At 40.4% G+C, this 18,190-nt stretch overlaps 1 protein-coding gene across 14 annotated transcripts in view; it reads right to left on the bottom strand.

Annotated features, from left to right (window-relative positions):
• The window catches only part of HIVEP1 (HIVEP zinc finger 1), a 127,869-nt gene that overhangs the window by 23,691 nt on the left and 85,988 nt on the right, over window positions 1-18,190 (bottom strand). For 13 of the 14 annotated variants that reach the window (XR_015290453.1, XR_015290449.1, XR_002861296.2 and 10 more), the window contains 3 exons: window positions 9,557-15,504; window positions 3,118-3,251; window positions 1,585-1,760 (listed from right to left, as the gene is read on the bottom strand). Coding sequence is in view for 7 of the 14 variants with exons in the window: in XM_086902014.1 (XP_086758140.1) it covers window positions 1,585-1,760; window positions 3,118-3,251; window positions 9,557-15,504 (6,258 nt within the window). In the remaining 7 variants the exon portion in view is untranslated. Of the gene's footprint in view, window positions 1-1,584; window positions 1,761-3,117; window positions 3,252-9,556; window positions 15,505-17,814; window positions 17,863-18,190 lie in introns of those variants that run through there. The other variant, XM_086902093.1, reaches the window with a different exon arrangement.

The raw sequence follows: 18,190 nt of genomic DNA, 5'->3' as shown, positions 1-18,190 counted from the left end.
ACATTTTCAATGCCAACTTAAGCAAACGTTAATTTTATTCAAAATCAGAGCATGAACATACTTGATCTGAATCTCAAAAGTGAATGTGTAGCTGAGAGGCCTCACAGGCTGCTCTCCCCTTCTTCTTTAAAAAGAAAATATGGTAAATATCAAGAAATGGCTAAGAGTGGCTCAGATCTCTAAATGATTGTATTTATTAAATGCCTGTTGCTAGATGTAACTGCCCACCTTAAACTTCACAAAAATGTTTCTTTGAGGTATTTAAGTAGGAAAAATTAAAGTGTAATGTTGACTCTTCTAATATGGAGTACTTTATTTCCATTTTGAAATGAAGGTGGTAACTCCTAATTAATTGTGGAAATAATTGTTGTAAACATATTGACTCACAAATAGCAAATTTTCCAGTTTTTGCACACTTTATAGAGCTGCTGGCTACACTGTCCTGTCATGAAGAGTGGCTTACCAAACATCAAACACCCAACTGTGTGTGACCTGCCAGCAGTAATGGCAAGAGCCAGGCACAGCAAATGCAGAAGAGGATCTGCTACAACTGAAACCAGGGAGAACTTAACACGGGCAGAACTTAATTACTTGAACTTGGCCAGCACCTCTCCTCTGCAAAAACCATAATGAGAATTTACTGGGTTTGCACTCCAGCATTTCATGGTAAAGGCAGTATGATGACCCAGCCTGTCAGGACACAGTGATGAGTTTTGACACATCTGAAGCCTATTCATCCCACTTTGTGCAGCACTGGGTTATTTCTTGGAAGTTTTCCACCCAAATGCTGAGTAGTCTCAAACCCACTAAAAACACAAATGTTCCTGAGGTTACAGCTGCAGGGGGGAGGATTGTTGCTAAATGATGTTCAAAGCCAAGAAAAATTTTACTGCTTAGAAATTTTTTTTTTCTGAAATTATTTTGGCTGTGAACTTCTCCTGTCTGTTTCACTTGAGTCCTGGATCTACTACTGTAGTTTATACTGCCTGTATAAACTGGGATGCATGTAAGTGTATAAAGATTGTATAAAGTGTATAAAACAGGCTTTAAAAAGTACATGTCCAGCTCTGGGTCTCAAAAGGTCAAGTGGAAAGTGAACATTTGTTTTTTACGTCCAAGGGTAAAAAAAAAAAAGAATTTCAATATAGTAATTTATTAGAGGCCAATTTCTTTCCTAGAGCAATTGGTTGAGTGCCAGGTACAATATACGTCCATCTCCTACCTCCAAAAGACACTGTAAGGGACTTAAAATTGTGTCCCATCTCTATCTAGGATGAGCAGCTAACCATGTCACTTTTCTTCATGTAACTTTCCTCATACTCCCATGATTTCCCTCTTCCACTCCAATTTCTCACCCACTGTGGCATGCCAAGTAGTTCATTCATATGAAGATGTGAATAAATATACAAAAGACAAAGAAAAAGCAGGAAACATGAAATTACAAATATTTGAAGCATTAGACAATAAAACTCCGCAGAGAGGGAACCTCTTTAGCTCATGAACATCCAACTGTGAGAAGAAAATAATTCTACTTTAAAGTAGAAAGAAAAAGAGGCAAAAACATACCCAGTAAAGTAGCCTTACCTTTAGTTTTGAAGGAAAAGTTGCAGTAATTGCAGTGGTAAGGACGGACATCGGTGTGTGTGCGAATGTGCTTCTTCAGCATGCTGGGCTTCTTGCAACGTATTCCACATTCCTCACAAATATACTTCCCTCTCCCTCTCCCTCTCACATACACATAGTCTTCGTTTGACTTGTACCTAGTAACAGTACCATGAGAGTAAGGAAATCAGCTGTAGTGGGAAAATGAGTCCAGCTAGAAATCCTTATCTCCCAGAATTTTTAAAGTAACACATTAGATGAAAATCAATAACTGGGAAAACTAATCACACTCTCTTCTGCTCACTCCTGCATGTATTTGTTAAATTAATATCTGAATTTATCACTAGCTAGTCACAGACTTGTTTAGGAATAGCAGCTAATCTTTTTTAATAAAGGCACTGTTGAGACTAAGCATTTAAAGATTTCAAATTTCCTCTCAGCAACACAGGAACATATCTTTTAAAGGTGTCAGCTCTTGGAAGCAGGTTTGAGCACCATGAGGGAGCTTTAAAAGAGCATCTTTGAGGCTCTGCCTTGTGCAGCAGAGGAATAACATTAGTTACAATGATGGGAAAGTCTTTAAAATTCCCTATCAATGTCCTCTGGACTCAGCCTATGGGGACTGTCTCCAGATGGAAAAAGTCATTCGGATTCAATTACGCCCTTCGTATTTCCACTCAAGGATGCCAAATGTTGCGTTTAGCTTTGGTGACCTGCTCCTTGCAATGTCTGGATCTGAGCAGAGGCACAGCAATATTTTACCTGGGCAGCTGGTAATGACTTAACTGCTGGTCTAGACTAGATTCAAACTGGGAACATGTAACTAAAGCCTGACCATCATACAGCTGACCATCAAGACTAATCAAATATGCACTATTTGTGCAACAAAATTTTACAGGTGTCACTGGCACTTTTCTATTTAAAAATCTGTTTTATGTTGTACATAGTGCAACACTGTGGCTACAGCAACTGTTATTCATATCAAGCAACAGATTTAAAGTATTATGGTGCAGGGAGGAGGGCTCTCAGTAAATATTTCCATGGCATTTTTCAAGTCAGAGCTCACCAGCCTGTGTATGCCACAGCAAGCTGCCAGACAGAGATGGCACCACAGGCTGCTGCTTAGCCCCTGGACTATTTCCTCTCCAGCTACAGTCAAACAACTTTGCTGCAGAACAGGTATTATTTATCATGTAAGAGAAACATAGGAACAGAATTTACATCTCTGGCTGTATCTAGTTTCCTTTAGCGCTGATTAATTCTCATTCTCTGGGAAAAAGAATGAATCGCACTGCCTACTGTTCTTTGATTTATTACCCCTTCTCATAACTCTCATGGCTCCATGCTACTGATGACTTTCCATTTTTCTTGGAAATATAAACCAACATCCATAAACCACAATATGGGAACTGTTGTTTAAAATAAATCAATCAGGAAGCAACATCTCTGCAAAGTCTAGAATCTAGGAAAAAATATCTTCCCAATGATATCTAGTATACAAAGTACAATACTTGCCCTCCATCAAATATTTTAACTCTTCTTGGTACAGTTTTGATAAAGGAGTTTTCTTTATCATGCTCAGTGCTTGATTCAGAGTTTTCCTTATTGCTGAATTCAGTTGGAGTCAATTTTTTCCTATTTAATGCTCTCTGAAAGAAAAGGAGATATGCTTATCATTAAAATTAGTGTCTTTCATCTGCTATTCAAACATTCAAATTATGGTGAATAAAAACATCATAAAAGGCACAATTCTAAAAATTGTTTTTTAAAACTGTTAAGATACATGAAACAAAAAATATCTTTTGCTAAACTTTTTCTTTACTACACATTGCCTGTTTGTGGACTGCTAAATCTACACAGAGATTATGGCCCTGTAGGAAACCAGGAATGCTTTGAGACTGAATTAGGACATTCCTTTTCCTTATTCTGGGAAGATGAAGGTAACACTTTTTAGCTCACAAATAGCCTTCAGAGAAAGATGTGTACAATCAAACTGAAGTGATTCCTGAGCAGCAGCAACTGGACCGACCTGTCTGCTGGCCCAGGACACAGCAATGCCTCATGGCCAGCAGGAGCTGCCTACCACGGCGCAGCAGAGAGAAGAAGGGTGGCAAGAAGGGGTGTTAACCTAGGGAGGTTATTAACAGGTAACATTTCTCAGTGCTAATATTTTTCAAGAACTACAGCTCTTTTGCTCTGGACACTGACTATTCCTGATTTGGCAAGGTTATTAACAGGGGTTCCAGAACCCTTCGAAAGCAAGACTCCACACTTAAATTCCTACTGCCAGACCAAATTATAAGAAAAAGCATACAGTTGTCTAGCAGAACAAGATTTTATTTCTTCATTTTCCCTGATTATTAGTCAAGGAACTTCTTTTTGTTTGTTTTGAGGAGAATGAGTTCCCCTAACATTTGCCAATTAAAATCTACTCCTTCCAACTCTAGAATATTTATAAAATGGGCAACAATGAAGGAATGATCCAATTAGCCAGCAATTATTACTGCTATATTTATAAACTATTCTACCCACATAGCTGGCACATTTACCTCATTTGCTCATATTGATAAGTGAATAAAATGATGAGAGAAAAAAAAAGTCTGGCCTTATGTTTTTCACTCATTATTAAATTTAACGCTGTAAGCTTGTGGATTCTTGGCAAGAGGAATGACTTCACCGGCTGGCTTAAAATGACTGATCAGTTATGCTGGGTGCTACATACATTGAAGGATGACATCATTCTGGCACCTGGTCCTTGCCCATTGTCCTTCATTCTGCCAAAGACACTGCCTTCACTTCTAATTCCCACATGATAAGGAATTAACACAGATCAGAGGAAAAGCATCTTCCTATTCAATTGAAGGCCCCAGGAAGCTGCACAAGCACAAGCACATGCACAAGCACAAGCACTACCCCAATCCGTACACCCTCATACAGCCCTCTGGGGATTGATTCAGGCTGCATTTTCAAACGTCTGAGCACTTCTACCAAAGCACACATGACAACTCTGCCTGCGTGTAGGAAGAAAGAAATTTCACCCTGCATGTTTTAACAGCACTCATACAAGGTGAAAGGAGATGATGCTCTGGATGAGAAATACAAGAAGTGAAGCCTGCTCCAATAATCGCAGCTCAGCCGTTCTGCAGTTCCTATGCACTACCTGGCACATGAACTGCTTTTGTTTTCACTGCAAACAAAGAGTAACAAGGTGACATTTGTAGCTTAAGAGGAAGAGAGTCGTGGAAAATACAGAATACACACAATAAACCAACCACATAAATATTGCCAGCAGCTGAAATAATGCAATCTTTAAGTGCCTGATCTTTCAATACTATAAACCAATTATTTTTTTCCAGATTTAATTTTAAGTAGTGAAAAGACAAAGGAAAAAGAAAGATTACAGAAATCCTAGACCCACGTTGTCATCCAAGCTATGATGAAACTGTTACAATAAGTTGTATATTCACAAAAGCACTCAGAATGCAGAAACTACCATGAAACCAAATACCTCTGATGCTCCCACTACCCATTCTTTTCTTTTAAACACGTGTCTGTATACAGATATAAGACAGCTCAACTTACGTGTTAAAATTATTTACCTCCCCTGCTGTACTTTAGTTTAGTGGTTATTTGCTGCTTTAGGAAATTGTTTCAGTGTCATGAACATGCAAAATGCTGATAACAGAGTAACAGAAACACCTAGTTTCTGTCCCAGAAATCTACAGAAATGCTCAGTGACAATGTAAAAAACAGTCTGTTTAGCTTTTTCTGAAAAATTTCAAATTGATGATGAGAATGACTTTGCCGTCTGTACATTTATAAAGCAACCAGTCTCCAAGGAGCACAGGTTTCTTGTGTGGAAATCCTTTAATGCAGCTCACCTGAAATCCCCCCAAGCCCCACATGAACTGGTGGAAAGGGCAGAAAAACAGCAGTGCTGTAAAAAGCTCCTCTCTATGATTACTTCTGCCTTCTGTTTCCAACAGAGAAGCTTGTCTCCCTACTCCCATAGAGACAAGGACTATGATTCATTTCTACTCTACTCATTTTGTTCCAATTTACTCCACTGTCCTCAATTACTGGTATAAAACTAAAAAAAAAAATTGCTCTCAGGGCTGCCCAGAAACCACAGTTCAACAGATACTTCTGGTACTTTACAACATCCTTTGGAAAAAAAAAAAAACATGCTACAGCTTGAATCATCAAAGTTATAAATTTCAGATTAGAATATTCATTAAACATTTTTCCCACTGGCACACAGCCACATGGGGAAAATTTTTTTAATATCTTTAAACTTTTACTAGTTTACACATAAAATCTTCTGCATTTAACTACTTTCCAGTGGTAAGCTGGACTGTTGAGGCATATCATACAAGAAAGGAAAGCTTTCCACAGTTAGGAGAAACTTTCCATTTTTCAGCCTATCCTTGCTCAAAAATCATCATCCTGGAATATTGCACACACTACTGATTCACTTTAGTGAGAAGAGCCAAGATCAGCATGGAGGCTTGAGAAAGAACTCCTGATGTAACACCATTGAATTCAAGTGAGGAAAACTGGTGAAAAGTAGTAATAAATGGGACAATAAAATAAGAAGATGAGAGAGATAAAATGCTTTTCCATGCAGGTGAAACCTCCTGTTACATTTTAACATGCTGCACTCATTCCAGGAGCTTCTTTCACAATAACATTTTGTGGTTTGTTTTCTGAGTCACTGGAACGTGGCAACTTCACCTATTGCCTCTGAGCAGTGAATTGTGAAGAGCAAACAAAGTCCCAGGGTTCCTTTTTGTTTGCATTTTGTTCACGTGTATCTTCCTTTCCCATGGTACCTATTGTTGAAAGAACTGCCTTTTTTTGTGACAGTGATTAGTAGCGGTTATGCAGCAGCACGAGGTGTCTGTAAACATGGTTTAGTTCTGGGGGAAAACCCAGAACAGTTCAGCAAGCTGCTTTATCTCAGTGAGAAGATCAGCAGTTATAGCCCCATGAGCAGAATACGCCAAATGGGTCTGGAAAGGGCTACGGCTGTGAGAGAGGAGGTGAGACATAACAGTACTGCATTTTTATTATTATTCGTAAATTGGATTGTGGTAGCACTTAAAAGCTCTCTGTCAGATCAGGGTTAAAACACATAAACCAATTGTGCAAACTCTACCCCCAACACCTGCATCCAAACCATGGTTCCCCAAGGGACTCAGGACCCTGCCAAGGTTCTAAGCAGAAAATCAACCACATTATTTTTTACAATTATTTGCTATTTTCTTTGTTGGCTTTGTTCGTGCTGCATTTTCTTGTTTTGTGTTTGTTTTTCTTTTTTTTCTTTTTTTTTTTTAATGACTCCAACGTTTTCCATCTTCAGACTCAAAAAAAAAAAAAAAAAAAAAAAAAAAAAAACCCAAACCAAAAACTCAGTGGAATTACTGGGCCTGAACTGAGGAATTTCAGTTTTTACTATTTTTAAACATGGCTTCTGTGAGGAAGTTTCCAAATTGGCATCAGCTATTCCATTACCAGGTCTAACTGGAGACTGGTAACACAGAGGTATATTGTAACAGCAGCAGCAGCATCATTCTGGAAAACAGCTGAAATCCTGCTGCCTGAATCATTAGAAGGGGAAGCAGGCAAACTCTGGAAGCATTACACAGAAAAACCTATCAGGTCTTTGAAATTTTTAACTTCTGACATGGTACACCTTGCTCATACAATCTCAGGTGCAAATTAAACTTTAATTGGTGCGATTAGCAGCACTCTTTTCCTTAGGAATGTCTCTGAGCAAAGCCTGTAAATCAGCCCAAGCAGAGCTTAAAAACTCTTCATTTCCATCATGCTCATGTGCTTCATTCAAAACGTCATCAAGAAAGACTGAAGAAAGATTAGTAACTGTGTTTCTTTTGTGGCAGAAGCACTGTAAATGTGCCTGACAGCTGCCTATTACAGCATTTAAGCACTCACTCCTGGAGTGTTTTAAAACGGTGCTGTCAAAATATTTTTTCAAAATATTATTATCCATTATTTGTATTCTAAACAGAAGTTGTTTGTACAGAAAATCTGTTTTTCAGGAGGCATACAATTACTTTTCTATCACAGAATTTCTTCTGATAGACTGTTCTTCAAAAATACAACAAACATGACTCAATGACACAAGGATGTGAGACTTGCTCTAGGAAGAGTCGCTCAGCTACATACAATGAAAAAAGTTAAACATTTGTTTCCTTTTTTTTTTAATTTAGCACTATTTAAGTGCAACATCTCACGAAATATATGAGGAAGCAGACTGAAAGAAAAAAAAGGTACTAAGAGTTTAAATCAAGGCAGCATACTACAACAGTACAATTCAACTACAGTACTAAAACAAAATCAGCAGCCTGTATGCATTTTCTGCAGGAAACATTATGGATGAGGTTTTGAATTCCAATATACAGTTAGCAAATGTCCCACTGATTTCAGGAGGACCAGGTTTAACTTCATTGCCCTTTTGGCCTTAAAGGTTTCAGCATATCCTCACAACTTGCCCTGTAATTCTGAAACTATTTGTTCCTATCACACAGTTTCTCTTCCTATTGCTTTTCTCCCCACCGGCAGTGCTGTATCTTAGCAAAACATTTAGCAGACACACAAACATTCCAGGGTGACTTCTGACAGCAGCAGTTTCTGTCCCTCAACACCCACACAACACCCACAGTCTTTTCCCAAGGCTGTGGAATGCCTCCTCTAGAGTGACTACTGGCCTGTGGACCCTTGAGTCCCAATGTCTGAGGCATTTTGCTAATAGCTGTAGGACAAGTTACAGTCACTTTCACCTCCTTGCTGAACCACTTCCATGCCCTGAAGGATCATGGAGAAAGCAAGGTCTATGGCTTCACTGATGCCCCGTTTTTGCCAGCCCCAATGTGTTTGGCACCAAAGACACAGTATATGCAGTGCAGAGCAAGGAAAAGCATGAAACCATGCTGCACACTTCAGAGAGCTTTATAACTTCAGTAGATGGGACAATAAAATCCTCTGCTGGGTCCATTACACAGACACAGAGACACCTGCTGCCATAGTGCAGGTCTAAGAGCCACCTTCACCCATGCACAGCGGTGGTTCAATCACTAGAGAACACCAAATCCAGTCTAAACCAAACAGCTTTGGTCCTGTCCATAACAAAACTGTCCAGCAAGTAAAATCTTGATCACATCTGTGCAGCCCCAAAACAGCTAAGGAAATAACAAGAGACTATTTTACTCTGCCACTTTGGACTCTGGAATGATGCAGGTTTTTATGTGGGTCACAACCTTTGCCTGGATTACATTCCTCGGCACAAGATTTAATGTTAACTTTGGAGCCATATCAATCCAAGAAGCTGTCAGTGGTTTTATGGCAGTGGCAACTTTGCTCCAACCTTGCTATTTTTGTCATTATTTCACACCACTGATTAACCTAGGTGAGAGAAAGGGAAATGGTATACTGTTCCTCTCAGAAGTAGATGATCAGTGATGGTGACAACTGTTTTCATGGTGTATCTATGGACACCTGTTCAAGCTGAGCACTCTTTTGAAGTAGAAAATTCCCTTATTGTTATTTCTTCAGCTGACATTTAATGCAAAATATGCAATTATAATCTTGAATTAATTTAAGTTAGGAATGTTATTTAAAATAATACTTGTATCAGACTTATTTTGTTCTACCCTTTGCAAGACAAAAAAATAGCCAAATTCCTGCCACAATAAACACTGAATACACAGATTTAAACCCAGGAACTAATTTCCATAAAAAATTACAAATCCTTATGAAGAGGTTTCTTAACTGAATTACTTTAGATCTTTTTAGCAGTTTGATCCAGCCAGAATAAATAAGCACATATATGGTATGTGTCAGGCATATTACATTCCCTAAGATATGAAGAAGCATGATTTCCAAAGCAAATCCTCTGTAAGTGATCAGTACATATCAAACATAGCTTAAGTACCTTGGTCAAGCTGCTCTTCCATTTGCTTGAATAGACCAATACATCAGATCTGGGGTGCGTAGTTCTTGCTAGAGTGTACAGTGGTTTTTCAACTTTTTGTTTGGAATTGAGGAGGGAGAGAGCTACCTTTGTCGACAGACCAAGCGGATTTGGGTTATTGGGGCTAATGGTCCATGTAGAATAGGCAGAGATTTTTTGATCATTTTGCAGCAGATGCAATGGTCTTCTCTTCATGAGGTAACACCAGGTAAAATTTGTTGTGGTCTTGAGGCTTGGAAACGACAGCCTCTGCATTTCTCCTGCATTCATCACAGCCAGTGTTGCTACAGGCTTTGCTTGGCCCAGGCTGCTGACATGGGTGCTCTCATTACTGTTACTTGGTGGAGACCTTCTTTCTTGGCTGCTACTTACAGCCTTGAGAAGAGAACTCTGGCTATTCACTGGAGACAATTCAGAAGGTTTCCTAACTACAAACACCGGTGATGTAAAAGACTTAAGGTCTTCGGATTCTGGTGACTTCTTTGGGGTTTCTGAAACCCCAGTGTCAGATGATTGATGGTCAGGCAGGTCTGAAGTACTGGCCTTGCTGCTTTTTTCATGCTGTGTAACAACATCAGGATCCAAGAGGTGATTTTCAAGAGGCTCTGTGGTGCAAACCTGTCTTACCAAAACTGGTTTCTTTTGCTTAGTAGTAGGCTCATTAGATCTAACGTTCAGTGAATGCAATGGTCTAGCATCTGTCATACAAGCAGCTCCACTCTCATCCTTAACACGTTTTTGCTGTTTTTCCATGGCAATATCTAAACTATTTGCTGGGGAAAGCATTCGTTTACTTGAAGCTGTAACTTCTGGTTGAGGGAAGAGCCCGCTAACTGGCTCTTTCTGATTGATATTCAAAGAGCTTGATAAAGGTGAATTTCTGGTTCCACTTTCCGGTGGTGAATTCTCAAATTCAAATGAATTTGGCAAAGTCCTCTGATGATCTTTGTGAGATTTTGGCAGCTGAGTTTTGCCTTCAAGCATTGGCACTGTCACAGCATTCGTTTTGCAGATGGACTGATTTCCCTGATCCTGGGTCACTAAAATGTGAGGCAGGGGTGTAACAGTTGCAAAGCCATAGGATGGCACACTGCTCTGAATACGGACAGGAACCACAAAAGGAGGAATCTGATGTATCTGACTGCTGCAGTTATTGGGAACAATTTGCTTTAGAGGAGGCACAGAGTATGGATTAGACATGTCAGAGAGTTTTGTCTGCACTTCAAAGGAGGATGCATTCTGGTCCACCCCAACTTGACTCGAACCAGTCTGAGTTGATAAAGTATTTTTGAGCAATTTAGAAGAATATGGCTGACCTATATGTAAGGTTTTAACTTGAAGTTGATACTTTGGAGCAAAACAGTCCTTTTTTTCATCAGAATGACAAGAAAGCGAGTTTGTGCTTGCTTGCTCCCCTTGGGCTGATGTTTTAGTAGATGGCTGGGAAGGCTGATGAGTCAAGGATAACTGGCCTTGATTATTCAACATGTGATCTAGAGGCTGCTGAGCCGATGACAGGCTAACAGGATTACAATTCTGAATCGCTGAATGAGGCCTGGAGTTAGTCTGTGAATGCTGAGTACTTGAAGGAAACTCCACCGAGGATTTGCCAGAGGTCTGCAACCTTTGCTGTGGCACTGTGGGCCCATCTGCGGCATGAGCTGCCTGCAATGAAGAAGTCGATTTCACTTGAGGCTGTTGATTTTCTGGAGCAATATTTAAAGATATTTGTCTTACAAATGGCCCCCTCCTCCTTTCTAGCAGAGGCACGTGTCCAGCAGCTCCATTTGCAGATGACACTTTTGGAGTGGCTACCTCTATGAGTGGGATAGCTTTTGATGGAGACATGCTTCCACAGTCGAAAGACTTACTCCTGTAGTCCACAACCTCCATTGAGGGCTGTGTGCAGCTGATTTGCTCTGAGGCAGCACGTCTCATTTCCCGGTAATGAGGTCCGGGCACTGCCAGTGCGTGTGAGCCAGCAGGAATCATGAGGAATTCTGACGACTTACTAACAGGCTCTGCTTTGGAAGGGTTCTCAGCCTTTAAAGTTTCATCTTTATCAAGTGAAGTTGAGAAACTGGAAGCATGAGACAAGCTACTCTCCCGACTTAGGCTTCTGGAAAGTGTGGAGTCAACGCTCGATTCAGCAGATGAATGTTCCATTTCAGCCAACCGAATTCTCTTCTTCTTCGGTGGAAGCTTTTCTGTTGGCAATTTTGACAGGGTTTCACTGCGCTGTGGCCAGTTAAACCTTTCTGTCTTTTCTGGGTCGCTGCATTGGTGTTCTTGCTCTCTGTCTGGTTCTTCTGTGACCAGTATTTCAGGAACCTGGATGTTATGCTGGCGAACGAGTCTTGATGGCTGAAGTGGTGCACTTCTCTCATTAGAAACTAGCTGGCTTCCCTGAACTTCCCCTCGAGGTGGTTCTGACAACAAGGGTTGGTGACGCTGGGGAGTGCTCAGATGAGAGCGTCTGTCTTCTTGGATTACAACTGTATTCAAAGAGCGGTGCTTTGCGGCCTTGTTGGGCTCTTGAGAAGAAACTGGCGATACTCTTTCAAAGGACTCTGATTTCTCAAATGAGCTATTTCTGCTCAGTGAATTCGTGTGCTGTATTACTGAAATGCCAGTCCCTTGTCTTTTCAACTCCACCTTTTCTTGCACAGCTGAACTTGTCTGCTTTTCAATGAGTGGAGCCATCTTTGGCTCAGTAGTCTGATCTGTGCCACGAGCCACAAGCTGAATTTGGGAATTCTGAAGCAGAAGTTTGCTTGGTTGTTGTGATCCTACCACGGTTGTGGCACTGTGTTTTGACATACTGGAAGAATTTGCTGGCTTGCTTTGGCCTTCCGTGTTCTTTGATGGTATGCTTGTATCATTTTGCTGTGGGTCATCATCATCACCAACACTTTTCATTTTCCTTCTTTTCCTTATCTGGGGTGTCTGCTCCCAGACACCAGTTGAAGTTGTGACTCTGTAGTGTAGAATTTGAGGCTGTGTACTGTTTGGAGCAGTTTTGTGCTCAGGCTCTCGGACTGCTGCTTTAGTTTTAGGTCCATGCAACTCTGAACAATAAAATTTCTTGTGGTTTTCAAAATTTTCCAGTTTTCTATATCTGTTCCTGCAGGTTTCACATTCAAACATTGTTCCTCGCACCTGAGGGGACTTCTTTGTTTTTTCTAAATTTGATCCCTGTGCCAGAGATTTGCTCCTTTGCAGTAAGGATTCATTTGATATATTATACCCCAGATAACTTTCTTCTACAGACCGCACTGGTCCAAGACCTTGGCTTTCACCAGCAGAAGAATCTTCTATTGCTGCCTGTCTAACCAGGGTCCGAGGATGTCCGCCTTGGTTCAGTGGAGTAGCAGGTCCTGACACAAAAACGTCATCGTATAAAGAACCAATTTTATCATCAAATGACTGGCTTCCTCGAAGGGGATGAGAGGGAGGTATGACATTAGGAGGAACTGCTGAGTAACTGGTGGTAGGCATGGAATTACTTCGTGTTATAGGTAAACAGTCCAGGGATGGTACAGAAAGAAGAAAAACTTGCTTGGATTTCTCAGTGGGTGTGAAAGGGGACTTTGGTATATCAGAGCTTGAGCTAGTTCTTCTTCCCATGGGCTTTAAATCAAACTGGAAAGAATCCTTAAATATGTAGGATTTTGGTGAATCTATGCTTCCTCTTCTTGAAAGAGATGTTCTTCTTGGTTTCACACTATCTAACTGTTTGTCATCCACAACAGCTTCATTATCAGAAATTAACTTTGAGATACGCTCCTCAAGAGTTTTTGTTGCCAAGGGAGGTCGCATTTGGCCAGAGAGAACCATATTTTTTTCAACACAAACAGTTTGTACCACTGATGCTACCATGCCACTAGCTCGTGGCACACAAGGCAGATTTTTATTTGTATCTTTCTCAGAGGTCAACAACCCCCTTACAAAGGGAGCTGGAGGGCTCATTGTTTGATCGGCACTTTCAGAACGAGAGAAATAACCGGAATCAGTACTGCCTAAACTTCTGGGACTCAAAAGGCATTTTCCTTGCTGATCTTGAGAACCATCAGTTGCCTGTTGTCTCTGGAGTTGAGCATGTGTTGGTCCTCCTGTAGATACTGGTTGTTCCTCTAACAGGCCTGCTTCTACTTTCTGATGCTGCTTTATGTCATTCTCCTTGAATGAGGCTGTATGTGTTAAATTTGACTGAAGAGTTGTGACTTTAGAATCTCCTTTTCTCTGTGCTGCAGCAAGCTCAGGTGCGGGCTCTGTCACTTTTGGGCTATCAGCCCTCAATGGAGAAACATTTACAGGATGAACTACTACTTTTGGTAAAGCTGCCCTTACTTGAGGTTCTGCATCATGTAATGAAGAGTCACCTGGTATACAGTCTGGGTTGCTTAATGGAATAGGGCTTCCTTTCTGCAGTGTTTCTGCACTCGAAATGACCTTCACTAATTGTGTAGGTTCCAGTTCTTGATCATCTTGTCTTTCATCTGCAGTGCCTTCATCTTCACTTTCACCACTTTCTTCCACATCTGAATGAATGCTAAGTGCTTTGTCTGAGTCATGAGATAAGAAGAGGCCACCTGAATCTGGTTGTAGGACAAGTCCAAGTTTGATAGCGTGTGCATGAGATTTTTTGTGCTTGTAGAGATTGCTTTTGGTTTTAAATGAAAACCCACACGTCACACAAGGATATGGTCGTTCTCCAGTATGGGATCGGATGTGCTTTTGGAGAACACTGGGCTTGGCACAGGCCCGATTGCAATACTCACAGACGTACTTCCCTAGCTTTTTAGGCTTCTGGTCTTTCAAGAGGTTACATATTTGTTCTACACCATGGTTTACAACTGATGCTATCTGGGCTGAATTATACACAGGACCTATAGACAAGTGTGTTGAACTTGATGTGTTAATTGACAATGGTGAAGATGAACTAGCTACTAATGGGTTTTGAGAGAAAACCTGAGTTACAGTGGAAGATGAGGTGACGACAGACGAAGTTACTGCTATGCTGTAGATCTGCTGGAGCTTGGGGTTTTCTTGACTCTGCTGTTGCACCAGCGACCTAGTTAAACTTGGACACATAACAACCTGATGATTTTGCTGACTGGTTTTAGTAATAAGGTCTTGTGAATGAGAAACTGATTGGCCTTGTGCTTGTCCAGTCTTGGCTGTTGTTGCTACATGCACATTGTTCAACGTACACGGGTAATAGTGAGGTCCAGCCGCAAACTCTTGCTGTGACAAAGCAGACTGATTTTGGACACTTATTGTATTGGACGTGAGGCTAGAAGAGGTGCTTACAGTTTTATTTGGTCTCAGTTTCTCTATTTGCATCCCATAAGGGGGGCACTCTTGTGCTAAGGTGTTCAGTTCGGGCTCCATAGCTTTTAGTAAGACATCGAATGCAGTACGCGCGCATGGGGACGACGTGCCGCAATCAACAAAATTAATACATTCATTACTGTCAGTCTTTGTATTACTTGATGAGGAGTTTGAGGGAGGCTTCCTCTCTGCTGAGTTCAGTTGGTTTGCATGAGTATCCCCCGCTGCCTGTCTACACAAATCTAAGGACTGATGAGTCAGTGAAAGCTTTGTCTGCATTGATGTCTCAGATTTGGTTGTTTCAACACTTATCTCACTGCTAAGTGCTCCCCCATTTTGTTTGGTACATTGATTTCCATTTTGCACAGGCAGGTGATCCTGTACTGTGGCATGTTCAGAGGCATCCGGAAGAGCTTTAAGCGGTGAAGGGTCTACATTTTGCTTAACCTTGGCTTCAGCAGGGCTTCTCAAAGGCGATTTTGGTATTTTTTTAAGATGGTTTTCAGACACAATCTTTTTTCTTTTCACACCCTTAATTGTATCTTGGGTTCCTCTAGTACCAGCATCAGTGAGTTCTGTTAAAAGAGAATAAAAAAAAACATTCAAACTGGATAATGCAGTATAATTTTTATTTATACCATTTTACCATCTCTAAGTTTCAACAGTAAGCCCTGGGGCACCAGGACTGTCCATCTCTCCAGCCTCCAATACTCTCAGTTAAGAGTAAATGTATCTTAGAGAAGATCTACCTTGTTTTCATCTAAAATGAGAAATGCTTTCTAACTGATGCTCTAAGACATTACAAAAGTAATTCACTGTAGGAAAAGCTTCAAAGGAAATGTAAGAAAAGGAAGGCTACTGAAAGAATATTTTAGCAACTCCTTTTCAGACAAGTAAAAGAAGCCTCTCTCTTGCATTAGTTTAAGAATTCAAATCATTATAGAAGGAAAATGAAGAATCAAGACACATATGTCATGTTAGTCACTTTTTCCATCTATATGTTCCCATAGTCAAGGAATGAACAAAACTTCCTCATGGTTATATTTGTTAGTAGATTTATCATGGAAATGGCACAACCACCCACTCCATCTGTCAAATACTGTATTTCAGAGCTCCAATTATTGAATTTCAATAGCATTTCAGATGAGCAACTACTGTGGATGAATAAAATCAGTCACACTTAAATGACTTCCTATTTGTGCATCAAGAAACAAAATAAACTAAATTTGAATTATTTCATTACTAGCTACACTTGTTACTGATTTTAAGCAGATATGCATGCAGAGTTTCAGGGGGTAGGGAATAGGAAATGAACTGGAGCATTATTCAGCAGAATAATTTTGTAGGAAGCACTTGTATATGTAGACAGTCCAATTCCTTCTACAACAAAAACCACAAATAGACTGAATTTTAGTGTTGATATACAAAAGCCTTTTTTTTTAGTGGATATCCAAGTTTCACACCTTCTACCTCAAATGTATGAAAATCTATCAGCTAGGGTTTTTTTTATTTCTATCCTAACACAGACACAGTTACAGCCACTGCCTCTATTAGCATCACTGGTAGGACAGAGGAAGCTAAATAATAAATGGATGTAAATTCATTTTTTTAGGCTTTAACAACTCCATCATGCTGTTAGCAAAACCCCTACTTGTCTGACTGCCAATATTAAAAGCAAAGGAGGAATCCGACATGACTGAAGGGCTGATGGCTGTGGAAAGGTTCAGACACACATTTTGGGAAGCAGCACCATGTAACCCCGTGCAGTTTTTCCTGCATGAGTAACTCAGGAACAGAGGTTTATGTGCACTTCTAGGTAAAGAACAGACTTACGACAACGTATAAAGGGACAAAATTCTCACAGCCAACTTCACAAGGAGGCAAGTGGAGGAATCTCAGACTTCCCAGTACCCATCAAGTCTATGGCCCCTTGGGCTGGCACAAGGACTGTCCCCTTTCAGAAACACCAGCTGGATTCCATACTGTGGTGGGAGGAAAAGGTAATGTATTGTGTGCATCTGACATGCGGAGGAAATCCAGGCAATGTCTAAAGCTTGTCTAGCAGAAGATAATGCAAAGTGACCAGTAGGGAAAAAAAGCAAAGATGTTTTGTTTTCTCCTCGCCAGAGCACAACCCAACTGGGATGTGTGGTAATGCCAGATACTTGGAATTGCAAAATCTAATTTCTGCCTTGATGCCAACGTAATTATACACATATATTCAGTTAGGGTAAATGGATATTCAGGTTACCCTGCAAACTGAAAGATTAAAGACTACATATCACACAATGTGCTGGTTTTGACTGGTGTAGAGTTAACTTTCTTTACAGTGGCTAGAATGGGAATTAAGGAGTCTTGGCTGCTGGCTGGGGTGAAACCACAGCATACATAATTCATTGCAAATGTGGAAGCTCTGCAGAACCTGACTCACTTCTCTCCCAGCCCTGCTAGAGAAAGCTTACCTATTAAGAGTCTGTTTTGCCACATTCAGCAGTCCCATGAAAGAGATGCTTGAATCCCTTGCCAGAAGTGCTGGCTCCAAACCCTAGTTCTGGTAACTTTGTGCTCCTCTTGGGCATCAAGAAAGAAATTTCTGTGGTAATTGTTCACTTAACCTTTAAATGAACCTTGGATTTATTGCTGTATCATCAAAACCTATTCCTATTAGGCTGGATTTAACATATTCAAAGCCAAGCAGTCTTCCATCACAACGTTTTGAACTTTCCATTGCTTCACAATTTAATAGTGACTTACACTAATAAGTTATCAATTATATTATTAAAGGTGAATTCTTTACAGCTAATAGTCTACTGCAACTGTTTTTTCTTTAATAACAACAAAAACCAGTTTAACACAAATCAAAGAGAAAATAACAAGGTAATTACACAAAAGCGTGCTTTTAGCCATGGTTTGGTGATCTCCCTGAAACATGGCTGCGTTAATTGTGCATAATTTATTTGGCTCCTTTTATGCACACACTGTAGCTTTTGTGCTGTCACAATCACGTCTCCACACTGATCATACTGTCAGTATTTGTGCCGGAGCACTACGGGAAGAGCTGGGCAGATTACACAGCTAGCAAAGTTGAAAGTGCCATGAATTGCAAACATCCAAGCAAATGTACACAAAAAAGACTAAGCTGTTTCATACTGCAGCAATCAAACAATCAAATGATGTGGCGCTTCCTGATGTATCAGAATATTCAAAGCTACTGTTTCTGGGTTTCAACCATACAGTGGCAAAGAACAAGGATGCTCAACC

The sequence above is a fragment of the Cyanistes caeruleus genome, chromosome 1 (genome assembly GCF_971803275.1).
Source record: "Cyanistes caeruleus chromosome 1, bCyaCae1.hap1.1, whole genome shotgun sequence".
NCBI lineage: Eukaryota > Metazoa > Chordata > Aves > Passeriformes > Paridae > Cyanistes > Cyanistes caeruleus.
Note: the sequence above shows the minus strand (reverse complement) of the source record. Positions and strands in the feature narration are given on the sequence as shown.